The sequence below is a fragment of the Myotis myotis genome, unplaced genomic scaffold (genome assembly GCF_014108235.1).
Source record: "Myotis myotis isolate mMyoMyo1 unplaced genomic scaffold, mMyoMyo1.p scaffold_m19_p_4, whole genome shotgun sequence".
Lineage (NCBI taxonomy): Eukaryota > Metazoa > Chordata > Mammalia > Chiroptera > Vespertilionidae > Myotis > Myotis myotis.
This window is the reverse complement of record NW_023416346.1, coordinates 10,640,856-10,664,474: the sequence shown is the minus strand read 5'-3', so window position 1 is coordinate 10,664,474 and position 23,619 is coordinate 10,640,856. Positions and strand designations below refer to the sequence as shown.

Genomic DNA, 23,619 nt, shown 5'->3' with positions numbered 1-23,619 from the left:
CAGAGGAGGTCAGGCATTCGTTACTGTCTGCCCCGCCCCCAGTGAGGCCCCGCCCAACCCTGTGTCCCCATCCACTCCGATGGCCCCGCCCAACCCTGTGGCCCCATCCACTCCGATGGCCCCGCCCAACCCTGTGGCCCCATCCACTCCGATGGCCCCGCCCAACCCCTGTGTCCCCATCCACTCCAATGGCCCCGCCCAACCCTGTGGCCCCATCCACTCCGATGGCCCCGCCCAACCCCTGTGTCCCCAGCCCCTCCGATGGCCCCGCCCAACCCTGTGGCCCCATCCACTCCGATGGCCCCGCCCAACCCTGTGGCCCCATCCACTCCGATGGCCCCGCCCACCCTGTGTCCCCATCCACTCCGATGGCCCCGCCCAACCCCTGTGTCCCCATCCACTCCAATGGCCCCGCCCAACCCTGTGGCCCCATCCACTCCGATGGCCCCGCCCAACCCCTGTGTCCCCATCCACTCCGATGGCCCCGCCCAACCCCTGTGTCCCCATCCACTCCGATGGCCCCGCCCAACCCTGTGCCCCATCCACTCCGATGGCCCCGCCCAACCCTGTGTCCCCATCCACTCCGATGGCCCCGCCCAACCCTGTGGCCCCATCCACTCCGATGGCCCCGCCCAACCCCTGTGTCCCCATCCACTCCAATGGCCCCGCCCAACCCTGTGGCCCCATCCACTCCGATGGCCCCGCCCAACCCTGTGGCCCCATCCCCTGCCTCCGAATCTTCCATTGAACCTGGGCCCTTTTGCAAGGGCCCCAGTCTCCAGGCTTTCCATGAGAATGTTTTTCTATAAGGGAAATGACCGAACCAAAGGCTTTTTGATCAGGGGGAGATCGTAAGGCATTCACACATTCTCAGTGCCAGTGTGTGGGAAAATTCAATGTGAGCAGTCCTAAATACGATCATTTACCTACAACTTGTAGCGATTTGAAAAGGTGAACAACCTGGCTGGCATGGCTCAGTGGTTGAGCATTGACCTATGAACCAGGAGGTCATGGGTCAATTCCTGGTCAGGGCACTTTTCCGGGTTGCAGGCTCCATCCCCAGTGTGGGGTTTGCAGGCCGCAGCTAATCAATGATTCTCTCTCATTATTGATGTTTCTATCTCTCTCTCCCTCTCTGAGATCAATAAAAAATATATTTAAAAACATTTTTTAAATGAACAGTGTGGTACTTCATTATTTTATTTGCTTTTGATTACTGGAGGGGAGAAGAGATTTTTAAAAATTTCCAGTAAGGTACATCTTCATATTCTTTGCTGATTTCTAAAACGTTTACATATATTTTTGCCTCATGGATTGCTAAATCCTTCTTTTAACAATTTTCATTTACCATTTAATTTTTATGGAGTTCTTTTCTGTAAAGATTTTTTCATTGTTTTTTAAAAAATATATTTTTGTTTATTTTAAAAATATGATTATTGATTTCAGAGAGGAAGGTAGAGTTAGAAACATCAATGATGAGAGAGAATCATTAATTGGCTGCCTCCTGCACGCCCCCTACTGGGGATCAAGCCTGGATATGTGTCCTTGATCGGAATCAAACCCTGGATCCTTCAGTCTGCAGGCCAGTGATTCCCAAAGTGGGCGCTACCGCCCCCTGGTGGGCGCTGCAGCGATCCAGGGGGGCGGTGATGGCCACAGGTGCATTTGTTTTAACTTTTTTTGTATTACCTTTCTATTCTGAGTTCAATAAATAGTTTCATAATTTCAAACTTCAATGTTTCTAATTTACACCTTTCTTTACTATATTTTACGAAAAAGGTAGAAACATTAATACATATATCTTTCTGTTTAATTGCTATTAAAATTTTAAAAAAATTAATTTCCAGGGTACGCTGAGTAATATTTTTTCTGGAAAGGGGGCGGTAGGCCAAATAAGTTTGGGAACCACTGCTGCAGGCTGATGCTCTATCCACCGAACTAAATCAGCTAGGGCAACATTTTCATTCTTAAGAGGCCAAATCAGATTTTCCAAATATGGGTTTTTGCATCTTTGCTTATAGAAAGCCTTGCCTTTTCTGACATTAGATAAATATTGTGCTATATTTCCTTGCTGAACTTTCATGGTATTATGTAATCATTTCAAACATCTAAATATTAAAGTTTAAAGCATTCTGATATTCTTATACTTTGAAGTGACAGAAGCAATATACAAAAGAATATGTACTTTATAAAACAAATTTTTACAAACAGAAAAATACACATAAATGTATATGCATGCACAAAGTTACTGCAAGTAATAGACAAGATCGCACCATACGTGCCCGATCGGCATGTCTCAGTGGTTGAGCTTTGAGCCAGGAGGTCATGGTTTGATTCCCCGTCAGGGCACATGCCAGGTTGCAGGCTCGATCCCCAGTGTGGGGCGTGCAGGAGGCAGCCGATCAATGATTCTGTTCTCATTGATGTTTCTAACTCTGTCTTTTCCCTTCCCTTCCACTCTAAAAAAAATAAAAATAAAAAAATAAAGGTGGCAGAACAGGGAGCCAGAGATCTGGGCCCTTCATACCATCCCTGATGCAATTATAACCAACTTGCCTGAAACTCACCCTACCACTGGTATGCCTGTTCTATAGACCAGTGATGGCGAACCTATGACACGCGTGTCAGAGGTGACACGCGAACTCATTTTTTTTGGTTGATTTTTCTTTGTTAAATGGCATTTAAATATATAATATAAATATCAAAAATATAAATCTTTGTTTTACTATGGTTGCGAATATCAAAAAATTTCTATGTGTGACACGGCACCAGAGTTAAGTTAGGGTTTTTCAAAATGCTGACACGCCAAGCTCAAAAGGTTCGCCTTCACTGCTATAGACTATAAGTTAGCTTGAATCAAGGTTTTCTTTTGTTTAAAGCTAAAAGCATCTTAACTGATACAATAAACCTTGTAGATTTTTCTGGAGGCAGAAAAATCTGGAGCATAGGATAGACACTCTGCCACTTCCAAGCTGTGTCATCTCAGACAAAATATTAATCCTCTCTGTGCCTCAGTTTCCTCATATGTGAAGTGAGAACAATACCTGTACTTCGCAGAGTTGCTCTGGAAAGTTTTAAATAAAGTAATGTAAGTCAAGCTCTTTATTATTATCATAAAGGTATCCTGGAGACAGAAAACAACATAAAGTCAATTATATATCTGCATGCTCTCCTATTTCCAAGTTTTTACCCTGATACCATGTCTCTCCCATGCAGCAATCCCCCTCACCTGCTCTCAGCTCCTCCCTTCATAAGCATAAGGATATCCTTTTACATAATTACAGTGCAAGTATAAATTCAGAAATTTCCACATGGACACATTATCTGATATAAAGCCCATATTCATATTCTGCCATTTGGCCTAATGTCCTTTGTTTCACCTTTTCCTCCCCAATCCAAGATCACACATTGCATTGAGTTATCATGTGTTTTTATCTACCTTTCATCTGGAACAGTTTCTCAGCCTTTCCTTGATCTAATTCATTAACTTGTTTTAAAGAATATGGGCCCTTTATTTTGTAAAGTGTCCATCATTTTTTTTTTACTGCTTTCAGAGAGAGGAAGGGAGAGGGGGAGAGATAGAAACATCAATGATGAAAGAGAATCACTGATGGGCTGCCGGCTGCATGACCACCACTGGGGATTGAGCCCACAATCCAGGCATGTGCCCCAACCAGGAATTGAACTGCGACCTCCTAGTTCATAGGTCGACGCTCAACCACTGAGCCACACTGGCTGGGCAAGTGTCCACAAATTTGGTTTTATCTGACCCCCCTTACTCCCTCCCTCCCTCCCTCCCTCCTTTCATATCTTCCTCTTTTGTTGTTGTTTCTTTGTTTACAAAACCAAAATGGAATTTATTGAAAGGAGATGAGAGCTCACAGAACTACAGGCAAAGTTAGAGTAGAGAAAAACCATCAGGGCAGTCCTGGTGGAGGAAATGAATGGGCTCCCCATGGAGCTCTGTGGAGGACATGACATCTTCTCTGTTTTTCTCTGGTGATTTCAGGAATGCAGTGGGCAGTGGGACTCGTTTTCTGGCCATGCAACTGTGCTTTGAAGACCGCCCTGATCGGTTCACTGCTCTGCTGTTGCCATTTTAAAATTCTTAATAATTGCAGACCCTGCATTTTCATTTTATTAAGAGTTTAGTTTGTTTTAGAGCAATTTTAGGTTCACAGCAAAACCGAAGGGAAGGTGCAGAGATTTTCCATGTATGTCCTGTCCCCACATACAGAACTTCCCCCCAAGTGATACGTTTTTGGAAGGAACATCACAGAAGTAATGATATATCCTTCTCCTTCTTGGTGCATTTCACCAGAAGACACATGGTATTAATTTGTCTTATTATTGTTCATGTAAATTTTTTTAAATCCCCACCTGAGATATTTTTTCATTGATTTTAGAGATGGGGAACGGAGAGGTGGGAGGGGGGGAAATACTGATGTGAAAACTATTTATTGGTTGCCTTCCATGCCTGCCCCTACCATGGGTTAAACCAGCAACCTGGTTATGTGCCCTGACCCAGAATCGAACCTGTGACCCTTTGGTGCACGGGACATTATTCTAACCAACTGAGCCACACTGGCCAGGGCTGTTCGTATTACTTTTTTTGGTCATATTAATTTTGATCATTTAATTAAGGTGGTGTCTCCTATAGATCTCCACTTGAAAATCAGCATCCCATACTCTTTTTTTAAAGAATATTTTTTGTTATTGATTTCAGAGAGGAAGGGAGAGATAGAAACATCAATGATGAGAGAGAATCATGTGCCCCTGGCTGGAATCAAACCTGGGACCCCCCAGTCTGCAGGCCAATGCTCCATCCACTGAGCCAAACCAGCTAGGGCAACATCACATACTCTTGTAATTAATAAGTATTTACAAGAGATATTTTAAGACTGAAACAACTTTTCAGTTTCCTAAAAATTGTTCCCCAACTTTTAGCCAATGGTTTTAGCATCCATTGATGAGTCATGTCTGAATTAAATATTATTTAGATAGTTGCAAGATGATGACTTTCTAAATCTCTTCTTATGTATTTCTAACCCTACATTATTTTGTTATATTACATACAAATATAAAATAATTTTATATATTATATTTTTATTTATATGTATTTAGCATTTATATCTATAAAAATATATAAACATATATAACTATATATATTTATAAAAACTATAAATATCTAATTTTATATCTCTATTGTTTGTTGTATATAACAAGCATTAGAAAATCACCCATTTTGAAATCAAAATATATATTACCTGTATTTTATTTTAAAAATATGTATATATTTTTTTTCAGAGAGGAAAGGAGAGGGAGAGATAGAAACATCAACGGTGACAAAGAATCATTGATCGGCTGCCTCTGATCCCCCAACCCGGGCATGTGCTCTTGACTGGAAACTAACCCAGGATCCTTTAGTCCATAGGCTGATGCTCTATGCACTGAGCCAAACCGGCTAGGGCACCTATATCTATTTTATATCAAGATCTATATCTACTTTCCCTCACGTCCACCCCAATATGTTATAATCCATCACTGTCATTCATTTTGGTATTAAACTTGTTCCATGTTTGGCCAGTGAGAGCTTCTTTAAATTGTGCCTGTGTCATTTTGGTGTTTTCCTTCAGTTTTGAGCACTTTGTCTAACTTCCTGGCACAACTATGTTCCAGGCTCACTTGCAGTTTCTCTCAGTCCTGGAATCAGCTTTTTCTTCAAGAAGCCCTGGTTTGCCCAGCCAGCATGGCTCAGTGGTTGAGCATTGACCTATGAACCAGGAAGTCACAGTTCGATTCCTGATCAGGGCACATACCTAGGTTATGGGCTTGATCCCTAATGTAGAGCATGCAGGAAGCTGCCGATCAATGATTCTCTCTCATCATTGATGTTTCTATCTCTACGTTTCTAGAATAAAAAAATATTTTCAAAAGCCCCATTCTTTTTAATGGAAAAAGGTATTTGGAAATGAAGATCTGGGTGCTATGAGATTATTTGTACTAAGCTGGCACTGCTTCTAGACCAGCCGTGGGCAAACTACGGCCCGCGGCCCGGATCCGGCCCGCTTGAAATGAATAAAACTAAAAAAAAAAAAGACCGTACCCTTTTATGTAATGATGTTTACTTTGAATTTATATTAGTTCACACAAACACTCCATCCATGCTTTTGTTCCGGCACTCCGGTCCAGTTTAAGAACCCATTGTGGCCCTCGAGTCAAAAAGTTTGCCCACTCCTGCTCTAGACCCTCTTAGTGGACAGAACTATGACATATACTTTTTTGATGATATTGGAGAAACTTTTCTTGCTGCATTCTCATCCGCCTCCATACTCCTCTCCAGCTCCTACACTTACAAGAATTCATTACGTAGTTCTCATGCCTTGTTTTTGTCACTATAGTTCTTAACTGGAATTACCTTACTTCATGGCCTGCCGGGCAAACACATAATTGTCTTCCAATTCTTAGTTTAAGCATCATCTTCTCTATGAAGTTGCTTATGATTCCCTAATTGAAACTGAATATTCCGTTCTGTGATCTCCCTATTGTATATAAAACAGACACCATCACAGCATATAGAATACTTTATTGCACATATTCACTTACTTGCCCATCTTCTCAGGTAACTGAGGGCAGGAACCAAATATTAGCATTTCATTAAAGTTAACACTTGGCGAAAGAAAGAACAGTGGGAAGAATAACTGAACAAGTGATTATTCTGCAGTTGTTTCTTCTTAACTTGCATGTTGGTGCTTGATCTCACCCAACACACTCACACACGGTAAGATCACTCTACAGCTTTCCAGGACAGACCCAGCCTCCAAAACTTTTCTCCAAGTACTGGGCCACAGCCAGGGTCAGGTGATCATTAAAGGGTCCAGCCACGACCTGGATTCCTAGAGGAAGTCCTCTGGCATTCAGACCCAATGGGCACTGGGTCACAGGCAAACCCAGGGCACTGAAGATACCTGAGCGAAACAAACATGGATAATGTGAGAAATTAAGACCTGTTCTTGAAAACTTATTTTCTCCCCTCAATTGTACAGTGATGATAATAGTTAAGAGTTTCCTATCTGCTGGACTCATCTAGGGACTTGATGTGAATGAAACATTTGAATTATCATAACAAAACCCAAGAGACAGAAACTATTAATTATTCATATTTTACAGATAAAATAACCGAAGAACAGAGAAGTTAAGTAACATCTACAGTTACTGGGCTACTAAAAGCTCAAATCAGGATCTGAATACAGAAAATGCAGATGAGAGCTAGAGGTGTTTTCTGGTATGCTACTCCTAACTTACCCTTTGTAGCATCTTCAGAAAAATTAGAGGAAATGCTAATATGGGGCAATATCTTATTGCATTATGAATTTTCATTTATACAAATTTGGAATATAATTTTGTGGTAGTCTAGATTTGTAAATTGTAATTATTTACTTCATTCATGTTTTTATAGAGCATTATAGTAGTATAACTAACATAAAATAAGATTTCCTGTTTTAAATGTACAAATTAATGATAATAAATTTACGGAATTGTGTAGCCATCCCCACATTCTATGTTTAGAATATTTTCATCACCCTGAAAAGAAACTATATAAAATAAGTTGCTCTCCATTCCCCTTTTCCCTGAGCCTCTAGAAACCACTAATCTATATTTTTTATCTCTATAGATTAATTACTCTGGACATTTACTAGAAATGGAATCATATGATATGTAGTCTTTTTGTGTCTGGCCTTCTTTAACTTAGCATAATGTTTTCAAGGTTCATCCAAGTGGTTCTTCTTCATTGCCAAATAGTGTGTCTGTTGAATAGATACATAAAATTTTGATTATACTGTACATTCACCAGCTGATGGACAACTGGGTTAATTAATACCTTTTGGCTATTGTTATGTTGCAACTAGAGGCCTGGTGCACAAAATTCGTGCATGGGGTGGGAGGGTACCTCAGCCCGGCCTGTGCCCTCCTGCAATCTGGGACCCCTCAGGTAGAGTCCCTAGGCCAGGTGGGCGATCAGGGCCTATCTGGGCTTTCCTTCCCCCGGCTGCTGGCAGTTGGCCCCGCCCCTGCCGCTGCCACTGTTTGCCATCTGTGCAGCGCTGCCCCGCTCCCCTGCCACTGGTCGCCTCTCTCTGTGGGAAACGGGTGTGGGGTACAATCACTTGGCTGGCCTGGACTTCTGTCTGTGGCTGTTGGCCATCTGTGGGGTAATGAATTGCTGGGCTCTGCAGAGGAAGGCCCTGCCCACCCACCGCAGCGCTGCCGGCCTGGTAGCCTGGGCCTCCCTCTTTGGGGTGATCCATCACGGGGATCCACAATTGATTGCCCACCAGAGGGAGGCCCTGCCCACCTAGCCAGGGCTCCGTGATCAATCACTGCGCAGAGGGTGGCCTAGGCTTCCCTCTTTGGGGTGATCATGGAGCACCCCCTCCCATCGATTTCCCTGCTGGCCAGTGGCTGGGGCCTCCCTCTGCAGGGCAATTGTGGGGCAATGGCAGGGCCCCCAGACCAATTGCATCGCACCTGCCTTGGCTGGCCTGGCACCAGTGCATGTCATAGCATGGTCATCTGGAAGGTCGTCCAGTCATTCTGCTGTTTGGTCGTTTGGTCGATTTGCCTATTACACTTTTATTATTATAAACTAGTGGCCCGGTGCATGAAATTCGTGCATGGGGGGGGGGTGTCCCTCAGCCCAGCCTGCACCCTCTCTCTCCAATCAGACATCCCTCTCGCAATCTGGGACCGCTGGTTCTTAACCGCTCCCCTGCCTGCCTGCCTGATTGCCCCTAACTCCTCTGCCTGCCTACCTGATCGCCCCTAACTGCCCTCCCCTGCTGGCCTGATCTCGCCCCCAACTGCCCTCCTCTGCTGGCCAATTTGGTTCTGATTGGTCGGTTTTTATGCCAGTCAGCGTCAAACGCTCCACCTCCTAGGCAGCCACTGGCTCCTCACAGTTGACCCAGATTTGGTTCTGATTGGTCAGTTTCTATGCCAGTCAGCATCTCTGGGCCTATCAACGGGGCCTAATCAGAAAGGCAGGGCTCATCAGCAGCCTTGGTGGAGGCCTGGAGAGAAATGGAGGCAAGGCTGCTGGCCAGACTGGGAGAGAAAGAGAGAGGCAAGTGATGATCAAAAGCTGCCACAGAGGCAAGGGATCAGGACCCTGCTTCTCTCTTCAGGCCTCTCTCTGGCCCTGATTCGCAGCCCCCTCAGCAGTCAGTGCTGGGGTACCACGCCTGAAGAGGAAGCAGTCAGCGCTGCTGACTGCAGGACTGATTTCCGTTGGTGGAGCCTCGGTTGTTACTGGTCATTATGACCCAGGGTTTTTATATATTAGGATAAGCACTCATGGACAAGTCTTTGTAAGGAGATATGTTTTCATTTTTCTTGAGTATTTATATAGCAGTGAAATTGTTGGGTCATATGATACATTAACTTTCAACTTTATAATGAAAATGCCCTAATGTTTTCCAAAAAAGCTGCACCATTTTTGCAATATATTCACCAGCAATGTATGAGGGATCCAATTCCTCCACATCTTTGTTAACAATTATTTTTGATTCTAGTGGGTATATAGATATCTCACTGTGGTTTTACGTAAAGATGCATTTCCATAATGACTAATGATATTGAGCATCTTTTCATGCACTTATTGGCCATTTGAATATCTTCTTTGTAACCATACCTATTAAAATCCATTGTCCATATTTAAATTGAGTTTTAGTCTTATTACTGAGTTTCAAGAGTTCAGGTACTTGGAATATATGGATGCATAATTTGTAAATAATTTCTCCCAGTCTATGATTTTTTTTTACTTTCTTAAAGGTGTTTTATAAAGAAAAAATGTTTAATTTTGTTGAAATTCAGTTTATTATTTTTTTCTTGTATTGCCAGTATTTTTGGTGCTGAATCTAAGAAATCTTTGTCAAACCCAGGGTTCACAAAGACTTACTCTTATGTTTTCTTCAAAATTTATTGTAGTTTTAGTTTTTACATTTAGGTCTGCTATATTTAGGTTGGTAAATGGTATATGATAGGGGTATGATTTAATTCTTTTGCATGTAGACATGCAATAATTGCACCACTATCTATTGAAAAGCATGTTATGCCGGGCAGCATAGCTCAGTGGTTGAGCAGGAGGTCATGGGTCAATTCCTGATCAGGGCACATGCCTGGGTTGCAGTCTCAATCCCAGGAAGAGGCAGCTGATCAATGATTCTCTCTCTCCCTCTCCCTTCCTCTCTGAAATCAATCTATACTAACAATAGCCTACGGCCGTTACTACCTAAACGACAAAATGGATGACCGGTCACCAGGGAGTGCATGGAGCACCTCTTGGTCCCTCCCCCAAGGCCCACAAGGCTGGCGGCAGGCTGGCGGGTGGGGCGAGGCAGGCACAGTGAGGTCGTTAGCCTCCGGCCAGAGGCCTAATGACCTCACCACTGCGGATCAGGCCCAGAGAGAGGCCCGGAGAGAGAGGCACATCCTGATCAGCAGCTGCTATGGAGACTGCGGATAGGCCCAGAGAGAGAGACAGCTGTCAGCAGGGCCTTTCTGGATTTCCCAGAAGAGCCAATGGCTGCCTAGGAGGTGGAGCTTTTGACACTGGCATAAAAACTGACCAATCAGAACCAAATCTGGGTGAACTGCGAGGAGCCAATGGCTGCCTAGGAGGTGGAGCTTTTGACACTGACTGGCATAAAAACGGACCAATCGGAACCTAATCTGGGTGAACTGCGAAGGCAGAACCTAAGGTGGGGCCTGAGGAGGGGTTTTAAGGGAAACAGCTGTTTGGTGTAAGGTGTAAGAAAGCAGTTCAATTTTTTAATAACCGGTTTGGCAGTATAGTGTATATGGCTGGCTATTAGTCCAGATATAGGGATTATGAATTTTTGTCTGCAAAGTGTACCTCCACCTGCTGAATAATTTTCCCCACAATTTAAGCAATCGTATCCTATATAGTCTATCTATACTAATAAAAGGGTAATATGCTAATTAGACGCAACTGGCCATCTTCCAGATGTCACTTCCTTCCAAACAAAGCCATGGTGGTGGGGGCCAAGGTAGAGGCAGTTAGGGGTGATCAGGCTGGCAGGGGAGGGCAGTTGGGGGTGAGATCAGGCTTGCAGGGGGTAAGGGGCAATAAGGCTGGCAGGGGAGGGCAGCTGGGGGGTGAGATCAGGTTGGCAGGGGGGGAAGTTGGGGGAAACCAAGCTGGCAGAAGGGGGCAGTTAGGGGTGACCAGGCCAGGGGGGGGGGGCAGTGAGGGGAGACCAGGGCCAGCAGTGAGGGCCAGCTAGGGGTGACCAGGTTGGGGGGGGGCAGTTAGGGGCAATCAGGCCAGCAGGCAGGTGAGTGGTTAGGAGCCAGGGGTCCAGGATTATGAGAGGGATGTCTGACTGCCAGTTTAGGCCTGATTCCTGGGATTGGGCCTAAACTGGCAGTCAGACATCCCCCAAGGGGTCCCTGATTGGACAGCATGGAGGCTGGGCTGAGGGAACACCCCCCCGCCCCCCGCCCATCCTCGTGCATGAATTTTCATGCACCAGGCCTCTAGTCTATAATAATAAAAGCATAATATGCTAATTAGATTGGACATCCTTCTAGACAAAGCCGGGGCTGCAAGGGAAACCTGGGTCCCGGGTGCCTGCTGGCAGCCAGAGGGAAGCCAGATCCCAGGTGCCTGCTGGTGGCCAGAGGGAAGCCTGGGTCCCGGGTGCCAGAGGGAAGCTGGTGCCAGCAGCCGGAGGAAGGATGGCCTACTCTTGCATGAATTTAGTGCATCGGGCCTCTAGTAAAAATATATTTTAAAAAAGAAAAGCCTGTTATTTCCCCATGAAATTGTCTTTGAACCTGTGTAAAAATCAATTGAACATAAATAAAGGGACTTATGTTTGTACTCTAATTATACTCATGATATATATATATATATATATATATATATATATACACACACACACACACACACGTAAATATATACATATACACATATACCAGCAGATGTATATATATCCTTATACCAGTATGTATACATATATATACATATATACACATATATATACATATATACATATACATACATATGTAGCAATTGTTATAAAGTAAAACATATATTAAAATTACTATATTAAAGTAAACAAACATATGCTTCAATAAATAATATTATTATCACTATTATTAATACCTGTAAGGCACTTTATATACATTTTCACATTTAATCCTTCCAACAAACCTGCAAAGTACATGTAGCATCCTCATCTTTGCCATAAAAAAACAAGGTGCAGAAACTAAATATCCTAGTGAATTTATCCATCTTATAAGCATCAGCTAGAGATAAAAATATCATAGCTGCCTGAGTAGCAACTGAGAAGAATATTGCTTTATAGGAAAAATAAAAACACGGCTGAAATCCTAAGCTATATGGCATCTTACAATTCTATGTTGTTGACAGAAGGTTGCCCAAGCCTAGTAAGTTTTCAGCTTCAGTGAAGGAAATGAAAGCAAAATAATGCTAAGTAGTATTGAACCAAGCATATAGTGGAAACCACACTGGCTTTGAAGTCGGATGAAATGCAGTTGGATCCCAGCCCTGACTCTGACCCCTTAAGTCACTGTTTCTTCACTTTTTTGAAAATACGTTTTTATTGATTTTACAGCGAGAGGAAGGGAGAGGGGGAGAGAGAGAGAAACATCAATTAGCTGCCTCCTCCACATCTCCTACTGGGGATTGAGTCCGAAACCTGGGCATGAGACCTGAACCAGGAATTGAACCAGTGACCTCTTGGTGCATGAGTCGATGTTCAATCCACTGAGCCACACTGGCAGGGCTGTTTTTTCATATTTTTTACAAGGATAACTGTACCTGCTATGAAGGATTTCTGGGAGCCTTAAGTGAATAATGTAAAGCATTTCTAGCTCATAGTATCTGGCACATAATAGGTACTTGATACTCGATAAATGGCACTATTATCTATCACAGATCTTGTATCCATATTACCGGGCATATCACCTGGTTCACAATGGGAACTCTGTAAATGTGCTTAGGCTTGAACTACAGGAAAAAGTTCTCAATTGTGGCTAATGTCAATCTGAGGAAATCCCTCCAAAAAGCTTTTTTATTCTGCATAAAAATTAAATGCACTGTTCTAGGCGATGGTGAATTTCACATTCCTGGGGTGTGTGTCCAAGGAGAACGGAATTAACACTCCATAAGCAAATTGTAGAAAGGAATTTAAACAAGATATAGATGATTTCTAATGTATAACCTTGGCCTTCAGTATACCGGTACAATGGATAGGGTATAAAAGTTGCAGAGAAATTTATAGACAGAATAGTTTGAGGCTAATTTTGTACAAAATCACCCTTCACTTGGTTTCAGCTTACTAATAACCCTTGAAGGTGCTGTATCGGCTCATGAGCTGAGACTGATGAAGCCTTTAGAAGGTAGATTAAGTTCTTTAGGAAACTATTGTTAAGCTCGGTAGAGTTCTGGAATAAAAAAAAGCAGAAGCTGGGCTGGTGTGGCTCAGTGGTCAGCCAATGAATCCAGAGGTCACGGTTAGATTCTCAGTCAGGGCACATGCCCGGGTTGCTGACTTGATCCCCAGTAGGGGGTGTGCAGGAGGCAGCTGGTCAATGATTCTCTCTCATCATTGATGTTTCTATCCTTCTCACCCTCCCCCTTCCTCTCTCTGAAATCAATAAAAAACATCTTTTTAAAAAATAGGAAGCAGGAGTGTAATTTCTGGTGTGAGAATTGATCTTTGGGAGTCACCAAGCAGGTCTCTATGACACAGTGTCCTTAACTATAGAACAGGATTCAACTTTCATTTATTCTTGGAAGCTTTGAATTACATGTTGTGCTTCAAACAGTCCCAGGGCAGAGATATAGTAAGTTATGGAAACACCATGTGGGGCTGTGATGTATATTATCAAGGAGGAGTTCCTTCTGAGCTCAAATTCCTTCGTTGAACAGATTTCTGTATGAATACAAATAATCATTAGGGAGACAGCTGGCTGCTGCTGTGCCTCACCAATAAAACACACTCCTCCCACATCCCCTTATTTTCTTCTTGGGAATTTTGCCAGAAGGGCTGGGTGCAAGTGTTTGGGTAAGCAAGTGGGATTTGCTATCTGCTTCTGTAAGGCCCCGTGGGATGTATTGTTTCTCTAACATCTGTAACATCATGAATGCACACAAGTCTAACAGACTGGGATAAATAAACTCTGCAGCGCCACTCTCCTGAGCTGTCTGTGTCGATAGGGAGGCCAACGAGATTAAATAGGCAAGGCCATTTGCATATTCAAGAGTGGGAGGTTTCTGGGACTCCTGCCTATTGAGGCTGTTGGGAGGAGTAAACATCAGAGAGAGGGATATATGGGTGGCCTCAGTCTGTCCTTTTCTGTTCTTTTGTTATTACACATCTATCTGAGAATCTCAGCCATTGTCATAATTTCAGCTATGATCACCTATGAGCAGATGACCTCACATCTATATTTCCTGACCCACATTTCATGCCTATATAACCAAATTCCTATTTGGCATCTGCATCTGAATATCTCCCAGAAACCACAAACTTAAAAAAAATAAAACAAAGCCTTGCAAAATAACTGCTTTCCTCAAGGAATGCAATCTAGACAGAGTTAAGACACAAACATGAAGAGATCTTTAATAAAACAAGAAGAAATATTCTCAGAAACCAACAAAATAGTGATTTCGGTAAAAAGTGGTAGAGAATCTCAAAAGATGGATCTTTCACTGTGGGCTGAGTATGGGAGTGGTCAGCGTTGAGATATGAACCAGGTTTTCAAAAATGAGTTGGTCTTGGGCTAAAATTCAGGCTGAGGTGCTCTTTTTAATCTCAGGGAACATCATACTAGACTAATCTCCGGTGTAATAATCAGTGAGAAAGTTAGTAAATAACATAAATGTTTATAAAAATAAATTAAACAAAAGCAGAACAAAACCAAACCAAAAAAGTTGTAACTGGTAATTTTCTCACCTATAGAATAGGGGTAGGGAACCTTTTTTCTACCAAGGGCCATTTGGATATTTACTTATTTTTTAAATATATTTTTATTGATTTCAGAGAGAAAGTAAAAGGAAGAAAGAGATAGAGACATCAATGATGAGAGGGAATCAATGATTGGCTGCCTCCTGCATGCCCCCTACTGGGGATCAAGCCTGCAACCCTCGCATGTGCCCTTGACAGGATTTGAAACTGGGACCCTTCAGTCCGCAGGCTGACGCTCTATCCACTGAGCCAAACCAGAGAGGGCCATTTGGATATTTATAACATTTTTCGAGGTCCATACAAAATTATCAACTTAAAAATCAATCTGCTATATTTGGCCAAACATTTGAGTAATTCACCCCTAATGCCTTGGCAGGGCCAGACCAAATGATTTTGCAGGCCTTTCATGGCCCACGGGCCGGATGTTCCCCACCCCTGCTATAGACAATTATGTTTCCTGTCTTTAGAACTTGAGTAGCTAGGTGATAAAATCTTAGGCAGAAACTTGTTTCAAAGATTCAAGGAATTGGAAATGAGTGACCAAAGCCAAGAATTAGTGTAAAGAGGAGTCAATGAAGGATGATACAAACTGTCATTTGATACCCTCTCCCCCACATCCTCCACAACCCTTATGCCAAGCACTTTACATGCACTATTTAATTTACTTTTGACAGCAACAATGCAAGGTACAGATTACTCTGAATTCCTAGAGAAGGAATAGATTCAGAAACATTCGGTGTCTTGCACCAGCAAACACAGGTAAAAACTAGTAGAGTCAAGTATTTGTACTCAAATAAACCAAGCTTCAAATTCCAAGTTAAAGTGGACCATAGGTTTTTACAGTAGGAAAGTATATAGTGTGGTTCTCTGGAAGAGACCTTATAGGAACCATAGAAACCGACCTGGTACATTTCCAGGGGCCTCTAGACCTCATATAACCACGGTCCAAACACAGCTCCCAAACCAGTTGAAACTGAAACAAATGGGTGAATACTAGAATGATTCAAGCTCAGAAGTGATCATAGCTAGGCAAATAGATGATCATCTTGGAGAATTATATTTTGTATTTGTATTTTCTGGGAAGCCACATATCCTGGTAAAACAGCTGACTTGGCATATTATGCAACAAAATAGCCATGGCAGCCTTTGGATTGAGTCAATTCATGCTGTGTTACTGGAGACAAGTCATTGAACCTCCCTGAAGCCCAGGGCTGTAAAACGTGATACTCATACTCACTTGCAGGGTTTTCTTAGGGAGAATGCAGATATTAGCAAATCATCTTCCACATGTGACAATAGCAACTGTTTTCTGCCATTGTTTTTTTTTTAATTTTAAAAGTATTTTTATTGATTTCAGAGAGGAAGGGAGCAGGAGAGAGAGATAGAAACATCAATGAGAAAGAATCATTGATCGGCTGCCGCCTGTACGCCCCCTACTGGGGATGGAGCCTGCAATCCAGGCATGTGCCCTTGACCAGAATCAAACCTGGGACCCTTCAGTCCCAGGCCGACACTATCCACTGAGCCAAACCGGCTAGGGTTGCCATTTGTTTTTAATTACACATCATTTTTGGACAGCAAAAGGAGAGAACACTTTTCTTGGAAAATATCTCTGTTTCTTTAAGATTAAAGAGTATAAGGAATACTAGGTACCTGTGTAAGCGAAGTTGAAAGGTCTTGTCAGAGGAACATGATGCTTGGGAGCCACTGTGGGATGCGAAGGATATAAGAAGATACCATCATCACCCAGCATCTCCAGCAATTCTTTATACAGGCTTTCTTCCATTGCCTTAAACTTCTTGTATTTCTCAGGGCTGTATTTGATCTTTCCTTCCAACAAGGCCAGTCCTACAGAATGGTAACATATAACAAGTGAAGGTATGAAACTTCATTTTAAATCCTAGTGTTATCTTTTCTTTTTTTAAAGTATATTTTTACTGATTTCAGAGAAGAAGAGAGGGGAAGAGAGAGAGATAGAAACGTCAAGATGAGAGTCATTGTTTGGCTGCCTCCTACATGCCTTCTACTGGGGATTGAGCCTGCAACCCGGGCATGTGCCCTGACTGAGAATCGAACCATGACCTCCTGATTCATAGGCCAGTGTTCAACCACTGAGCCACGCGGACCAGGCTACTTTATCTTTTCTTATTCTATAACATTGAGAAAGTTAAAAAGTGATGAAAAAGAAACCTTATAACCTGGCTACCCATACATGAACATTGTTGATCATTGAATGTCAACTCCTGGTCTTTTTTTGGTAATGCTATATATCGACTTCCTAGCTTCTCCCACAGAATGCTGTATCATAAGGATTTGTATTACTGTGTAATATTTTAATTGTAGGAATGTATAATAGGCTTTTCTTTAACTAGCCCATGATTGTTGGGCATATAAACTTTTTCTGAAATTTAAATGCTGCAATAAACATCTTCATGCATGTAATTCTTAGAAAACTTTATAATGGAAATATATTTCTAGAGGATTCTATTTAATGTATCTTCAGGATTTAAATTATATTTTATGAAAAAATCATTAATACATACATATTTTTAAGTATATGTCATAAATGATTAATACATATTTAGTATTTTAGATTAATATTTACGTATTTTAAAATAGTTTACTTATTTAAAAAATAAGTTTATTTTTTTCAATCCTATATAATAAAAGCATAGTATGCAAATTGTCCCCTTGACCGGGAGTTCATCCAGGAGTTTGACCAGGGGATGGGGCCGGCCGGGGGAAGGGAGGGAGGCCCTGGCTGGCATCAGGCAGCCGCTAGGGGCCCTACCAATGCACAAATTTTGTGCACTGGGCCTCTAGTAGAAAATAAGAAAAATTCAAAAGATTAAAGTAGACTAAACAACTCACCAAAAATATCCAGGGCTCATGGAAAATGACTAAATATGTTAGTACACTTAGTTCATGTACTTTCCTATATAACTGTACGTACAATTTTCCACATATTCTACTCACCATTTTAACATACATAAATGCGTGTTATCAACATAGCTTCATAAATTGGTCTTAAGTGCCTGCATACAATTGTATCCTATCTCTGAATCATAATTCACTACCTATTCCTCTGTTGTTAAACATTTAGAATCCTTCTCATTTTTTGATATTATAAAACATGCTGCAATGTACATCTTTATGAATGAATTCTTTGATATGGTTTGGAATATTTTTATCTGAAGCGTCTAGCTTGTGGCTAAAATCCCTGTGGGATTTTTCAAGGGTAGCCATCAGCAATTATAAAAGGCTTATCTGGCAAGCTGCCCTCTCCAAACCAGATATGGCGCACAGACAGCGCATTGAAACATCTATAGGGTATTGCAGGCAAGGACTTGGGCCTATCTAGCCTGTGATGTTCTTGTACATATTTGCATTCTCAGCCAAGGCACCTAAATATCTTTAGCTGAGGCCTTTGGCAGAGGTCTTCTTCAGGTATCTTTATGGGAAAAGTAGAGGAAACCTTGAAGACACTTTTCCCTACTCTGATTACTACTCAGGACTTTTCCACTCCTAATCTCTCTCCCTTATCCTATTCCTGACCTCAGGGTCTGTAAAACTGCTGGAGCCTTTATTTCAGGCTCCTTTAACACTGAGAAAATCTCCGCACTTGTGCTGATCCATTTGACCCTTGACTGGCGCGAATTTTCATAGGGGAAATGGAAAAGGGGGGAGTTGTTTTCTCCAGTTATAGTCTCCTGCTTCTACTATCACTGCCACTAAAGGCTTCACTGTTACTTTTATTTTGTCTTGTTGCTGTAATTGGCTCTTTCAACACAGAACAGCTCAGCTAAGCCCCTGACAATACCTAGGATGATAAAATGTGATTTCTTTGGCATGAAATGGCATAAGACAACACAAGAGTTCCTTAAACACTTCATATCAGTATACCACTGTCTTTCAAATTTTATGGCTATGCACAACAAAGAGGACACCAGTGACTAGAATACTGTCAAGATTCTTTTGAAGAAAAGTAACTGACAAATACATGGCAAGTGAGTGCTTTGAGTTTTCATTGTCCTTAAATGATTTTCCTGATGATATCAGAATATTAGGGCCAGTGTCTTTTTCCAACAACAGAGCAATTTCTGATGATAGAGACCTCATTGGTAGAGCTATGTAATAATAACAAAATTAAAAATAGCCCTGGCCGGTGTGGCTCAGTGATAAGAGAATCAGCCTGTGAACCAAAGGGTTTCGGATTCAATTCCTGGGCAAGGGCACGTACCTGGGTTGCAGGTTCGTTCCCGGGCCCTGGCCCTGGTCGGGGTGTGTGTAGGACGCAACCAATGGATGTGTCTCATTCACATAAACGTTTCTCTCTCTCTCTCTCTCTCTCTCTCTCTCTCTCTCTCTCTCTCTCTCTCTCTCCCCCTTTTCCTCCCTTCTACTCTCTCTAAAAATCAATAGGAAAAATATCCTTGGGTGAGGATTAACCAAGAAAAACAATTAAAAATAAAATAAAAATAGCTTCTATTTATTGAGTCTTTAAGATGTTCCAAGACTTGTGGTTTCATCTTTATAAACTTGAAATTACCAGTATGTGCATGATTAGGTTGTATTTCACATGCTTCAGATGCATAATCCCATTTAACTAGCATAACAGTGCTAGGAAGTACCTATTATTTAATCCCCTCAATCACACAGGTAATACATGCTTTTATTAATTCCATTTTATAGATAAAAATGAATCACTGATAACATACTAGTAAACAATGGAATGAAGGTTAAGCAAACTAGTATCTTGAAAAGTTAAGATTGGGCCCCAGTGTGAAATAAAACAACTAATTTCTACTTGCCTTAATTTATCACTATAAAGAGGTAACATTGACTTATACTATCAGCATCTCTTAAATGTTTAAAGGGATAACACATGAAAAGGTGCCACAAATCTAATAGTTGATACTTAAGTATTCAATGAGTGTTTGTTTACAATAACAATCACCAACTCAATAGAATATTATCCAGCCATAAAAAGAAACAAGGTGCTGATACAAAGCACAACATGGATAAAATGTTTAAAAAAAACCTTATGCTAAGTGAAAGAAGCCAGTTACAAAACACCACATAATGTATGATTCCATTTATTTAAAACTAGAGGCCTGGTGCATGAATTTGTGTACAGGTGGGGGTTGTGTGGAGAGCTGCACTAATTTCTGTGGTGAGCTGCTTCAACTGAACCTACCCTACATGACCAATAATTAAGATTTTGAGAGGTTAATTCACCAAAATATTCCTGAATGGACCTATTCCTAAAGTCAAATATACTGTCCAAAATTTCCAATTAGATATTTAAATACAATACACGACACAGAGAAAGCACCGTAGGCACTTGAGTTTGTAAGGCAAACATTTTAAGAGCACTCCTCAACTGGGTAGCCATCTAACTTTCATGAATTAAGATTTCTAAGCCTATAAAATGGGAATTTTAATAGATGTGTTGTAAATCAATGGTATAAAATGCACAGGACAGTGGTTGGCACATAATGAGATGTCAGCATATGATGGACACTAATTCATTACTGATATAGCTCAGCTTTCCACAGTGTTGCGGTGTGGTAAGATATTCTCCCCTCCCCTAAAGACAGCAAACCAGAGAAAAGATGAGTTAAATACCAATGGCAGGGATGGTGTGCGCTGATAGGCCCAGGCACCATTTCATCAATTCCCACAGAGGGCTGATAGGCTTCCCATGGTCACTAAGCAGATCCACAAATTTTATAGGTTCCTGAGAGTGAAGAAAACTTTATTAACCAATGTCACCCCAACAAATTTAATAAAAAACAAAAGACCTGGGAAAGTAAAAGATTAAAATGCAAATGTGAAAATAAACATATTGATGTGCTAAAACAGGAAATACAAGTATTCTCTCAAAAACAGTATGGTTGAGACAAACATATGAATAGGAATGGTCCTAGCAGCACTATGAATTATAGCCATATAGCAATCAGCTGATGAATAGATAAACAAAATGTATTAATTCAATAGAATATTATCCAGACATAAAAAGAAATAAGGTGCTGATACAAGGCACCACATGGATAAAATTAAAAAAACAACAACAACCTTATGCTAAGTGAAAGAAGCCAACTCCTGCATTGAGCATCTGCCTCCTGGTGGTCAGTGTACACCATAGCGACCAGTCAACCAGCTGTTTGGTCGAATGGTAGTAACAGTTGCTTAGGCTTTTATATATATAGATTCCTATAGTAAGGAAATCTATAGATACTGAAAGTAGATTAGTTTTTGTTTAAGGCTGTGGATAGGAGTGGTGAGGATACTGGAGGGGGTGACTGATAATATGTATGGGTCTCTTTCTGTGGTGATGAAAATGTTCTAAAATTGATTGTAGTGTTGGTTGCATAATTCTGCAAATGTTTTAAAAATCATTTAACTGTATGCTTTAAAAGAGTGATTTACATGGTGTGGAAATAACTCAATAAACCTCTTTGAATAAAGTGGCAAAATGGCCATAAACAAGTACAGTTGAGAAAATGGCCACATCCTTTTTCCATAGAAAAAGCTTCAAGTACCAACCATATAATGTACCTGTTCTTAAGAGATGAATCACCACTGAGCAACATGGCAGAGTGCCTATGAATAGCAGCTCTGAGTCAGGTATAATTCAAGGTGAGGGGAGACCAGATTTTTCGCTCTTTTGTCTTATTTGAGGGTTTTTTTTCAGGACCAATTTTAACAATTAGCACCTATGTTATAAGCTTCTCCAAGCTATAAGAGAGTTCTCCTGCAAATGAACTCAGAATACAATTTTTGTTACTGATCTTTGATTTAGTTTTGTTCATACTCTGATTATGAATCTACATGTCAGAGCCAAACATCCAAACTTGTGGATTTACACGAACTTCCTATTCTGAGAGATGTCCAAAGTGCTTATATAAAAGAAACTTTTGGTCTCTTAAACACAAATATAGTGACAATTTATTTTCCTTAAGATAGAAAGGGATCATGAAAGTACTCCCTTATTTGTGGGGCTACTAAATGTCAGGAACTTTACAAGAAATATTCTTTTATTTTTTTAAAAATACTTTTATTGATTTCAGAGAGAAAGAAAGAGGGAGAGAGAGATAGAAATATCAATGATGAGAGCGAATCATTGATCGGCTGCCTTCTGCACGCCCCCTACTGGGGACTGAGCCCACAACCTAGGCATGTGCCCTTGACTGGAATTGAACCCGGGACCCTTCAGTCCACAGGCCGACGCTCTATCCACTGAGCCAAACCGGCTAGGGCCAACTTATTACTCTTAAAGAATTCATATTTAATATCCTCAACAAGCTTGAAGAAATCATAAGTAAAGCATCTTTCACAAGTACCCACATCAGCTTCCAAACTTAGCAAATAACAGGAGGGTGAAATTACATTGTAGAAAAGCAGGTAACTGTTGTTCTAAAACCTCTGATGGAGAGGCAAAGTAGAATCTTGATACCTGGGGTTACCTAACCACTTTATGCCTTACTGAAGCCTAAATGCTCTGATACCCAGCACATGCTATAATGGAATAAAACCCACGCCCCTGTGTCTTGTCCATGTTATCTCTGCTTGAAATACCTTTTATCACTTCTTTACCTGATTAAGGTCTCCAAATTATTCACATATTGGTGAATAGCAATTCCTCCACCAGGAAGATTTTCCTGACTTCCACAAAGAGAAGGCCCCCCCCTCTCTGATCCTACAACCATATATGCTTATACTGGTATAGCACTCATCAAACTGTATAATCTTTATTTAACTATGTCACCTATTTGCTTATTAATTTCATTCCTCCATATTGACAACATATGGCCCACAACAGAAGGTCAATAAATATTTATTAAAAAAGAAGGAAAGTAGTGAACATACCGTCCCATCAGGTCCCTTTGCTGACATCATTGTGACCCATAACTGAAAAGAATACTTCATTTGCTTTAGTTTAACATGTTGAACTGAGGCTCCTAGTATATTTTCCAGGTGATCCACAACCTTAGAAAATGAAGATAAAACAATAGACAAACATGTTTAGGAAAAAAGAGATGTCACTGGAGAGTGGTGTAAGCAAGATGGCTGACAAGAAAGTGCTGGGCCCTCATTTTTTAAAAAAATCTGTTTTTATTGATTTTTATTTAGTTAGTTTAAAAAATATTTTTATTGATTTCAGAGAAGGGAGAGGGAGAGGGAGAGATAGAAACATCAATGATGAGAGGGAGTCATTGATCAGCTGCCTCCTACATCTCCCTACTGGGGATGGAGCCCGCAACCCGGGCATATGCCCTTGACCGGAATCGAACCCAGGACCCTTCAGTCTGCAGGTCGATGCCCTATCCACTGAGGAAAAACTGGCTAGGGCTGTTGGTTTTTAGAGAGAGATAGAAACATTGAAGAGAGAGGAACACCACCACTACCACCACCACCATCATTGATCTGCTGCCTCCTGCACACCCCCTACTGGGGATCGAGCCCAGAACCCAGGCATGTGCCCTGACCAGGAATTGAACTGGCGACCTCCTGGTTCCTGGATTGATGCCCAACCGCTAGGCCACACTGGTTGCGCTAGGCACTCATTTCTTCATGGAAACACCAACATACAGAC

The 23,619-nt window shown here is 41.5% G+C and overlaps 1 protein-coding gene across 1 annotated transcript in view; it reads right to left on the bottom strand.

The window, feature by feature from the left end:
* Positions 1-6,566: 6,566 nt before the first annotated feature.
* The window catches only part of FAAH2 (fatty acid amide hydrolase 2), a 47,936-nt gene continuing 30,883 nt past the window's right edge, over positions 6,567-23,619 (bottom strand). Inside the window, exons 8-11 of the mRNA XM_036304962.1 lie at positions 22,893-23,012; positions 20,649-20,760; positions 16,674-16,868; positions 6,567-6,968 (exon numbers count right to left, since the gene is read on the bottom strand). Coding sequence (XP_036160855.1) covers positions 6,793-6,968; positions 16,674-16,868; positions 20,649-20,760; positions 22,893-23,012 — 603 coding nt within the window. The 3' untranslated portion in view covers positions 6,567-6,792. The remainder of the gene's footprint in view (positions 6,969-16,673; positions 16,869-20,648; positions 20,761-22,892; positions 23,013-23,619) is intronic.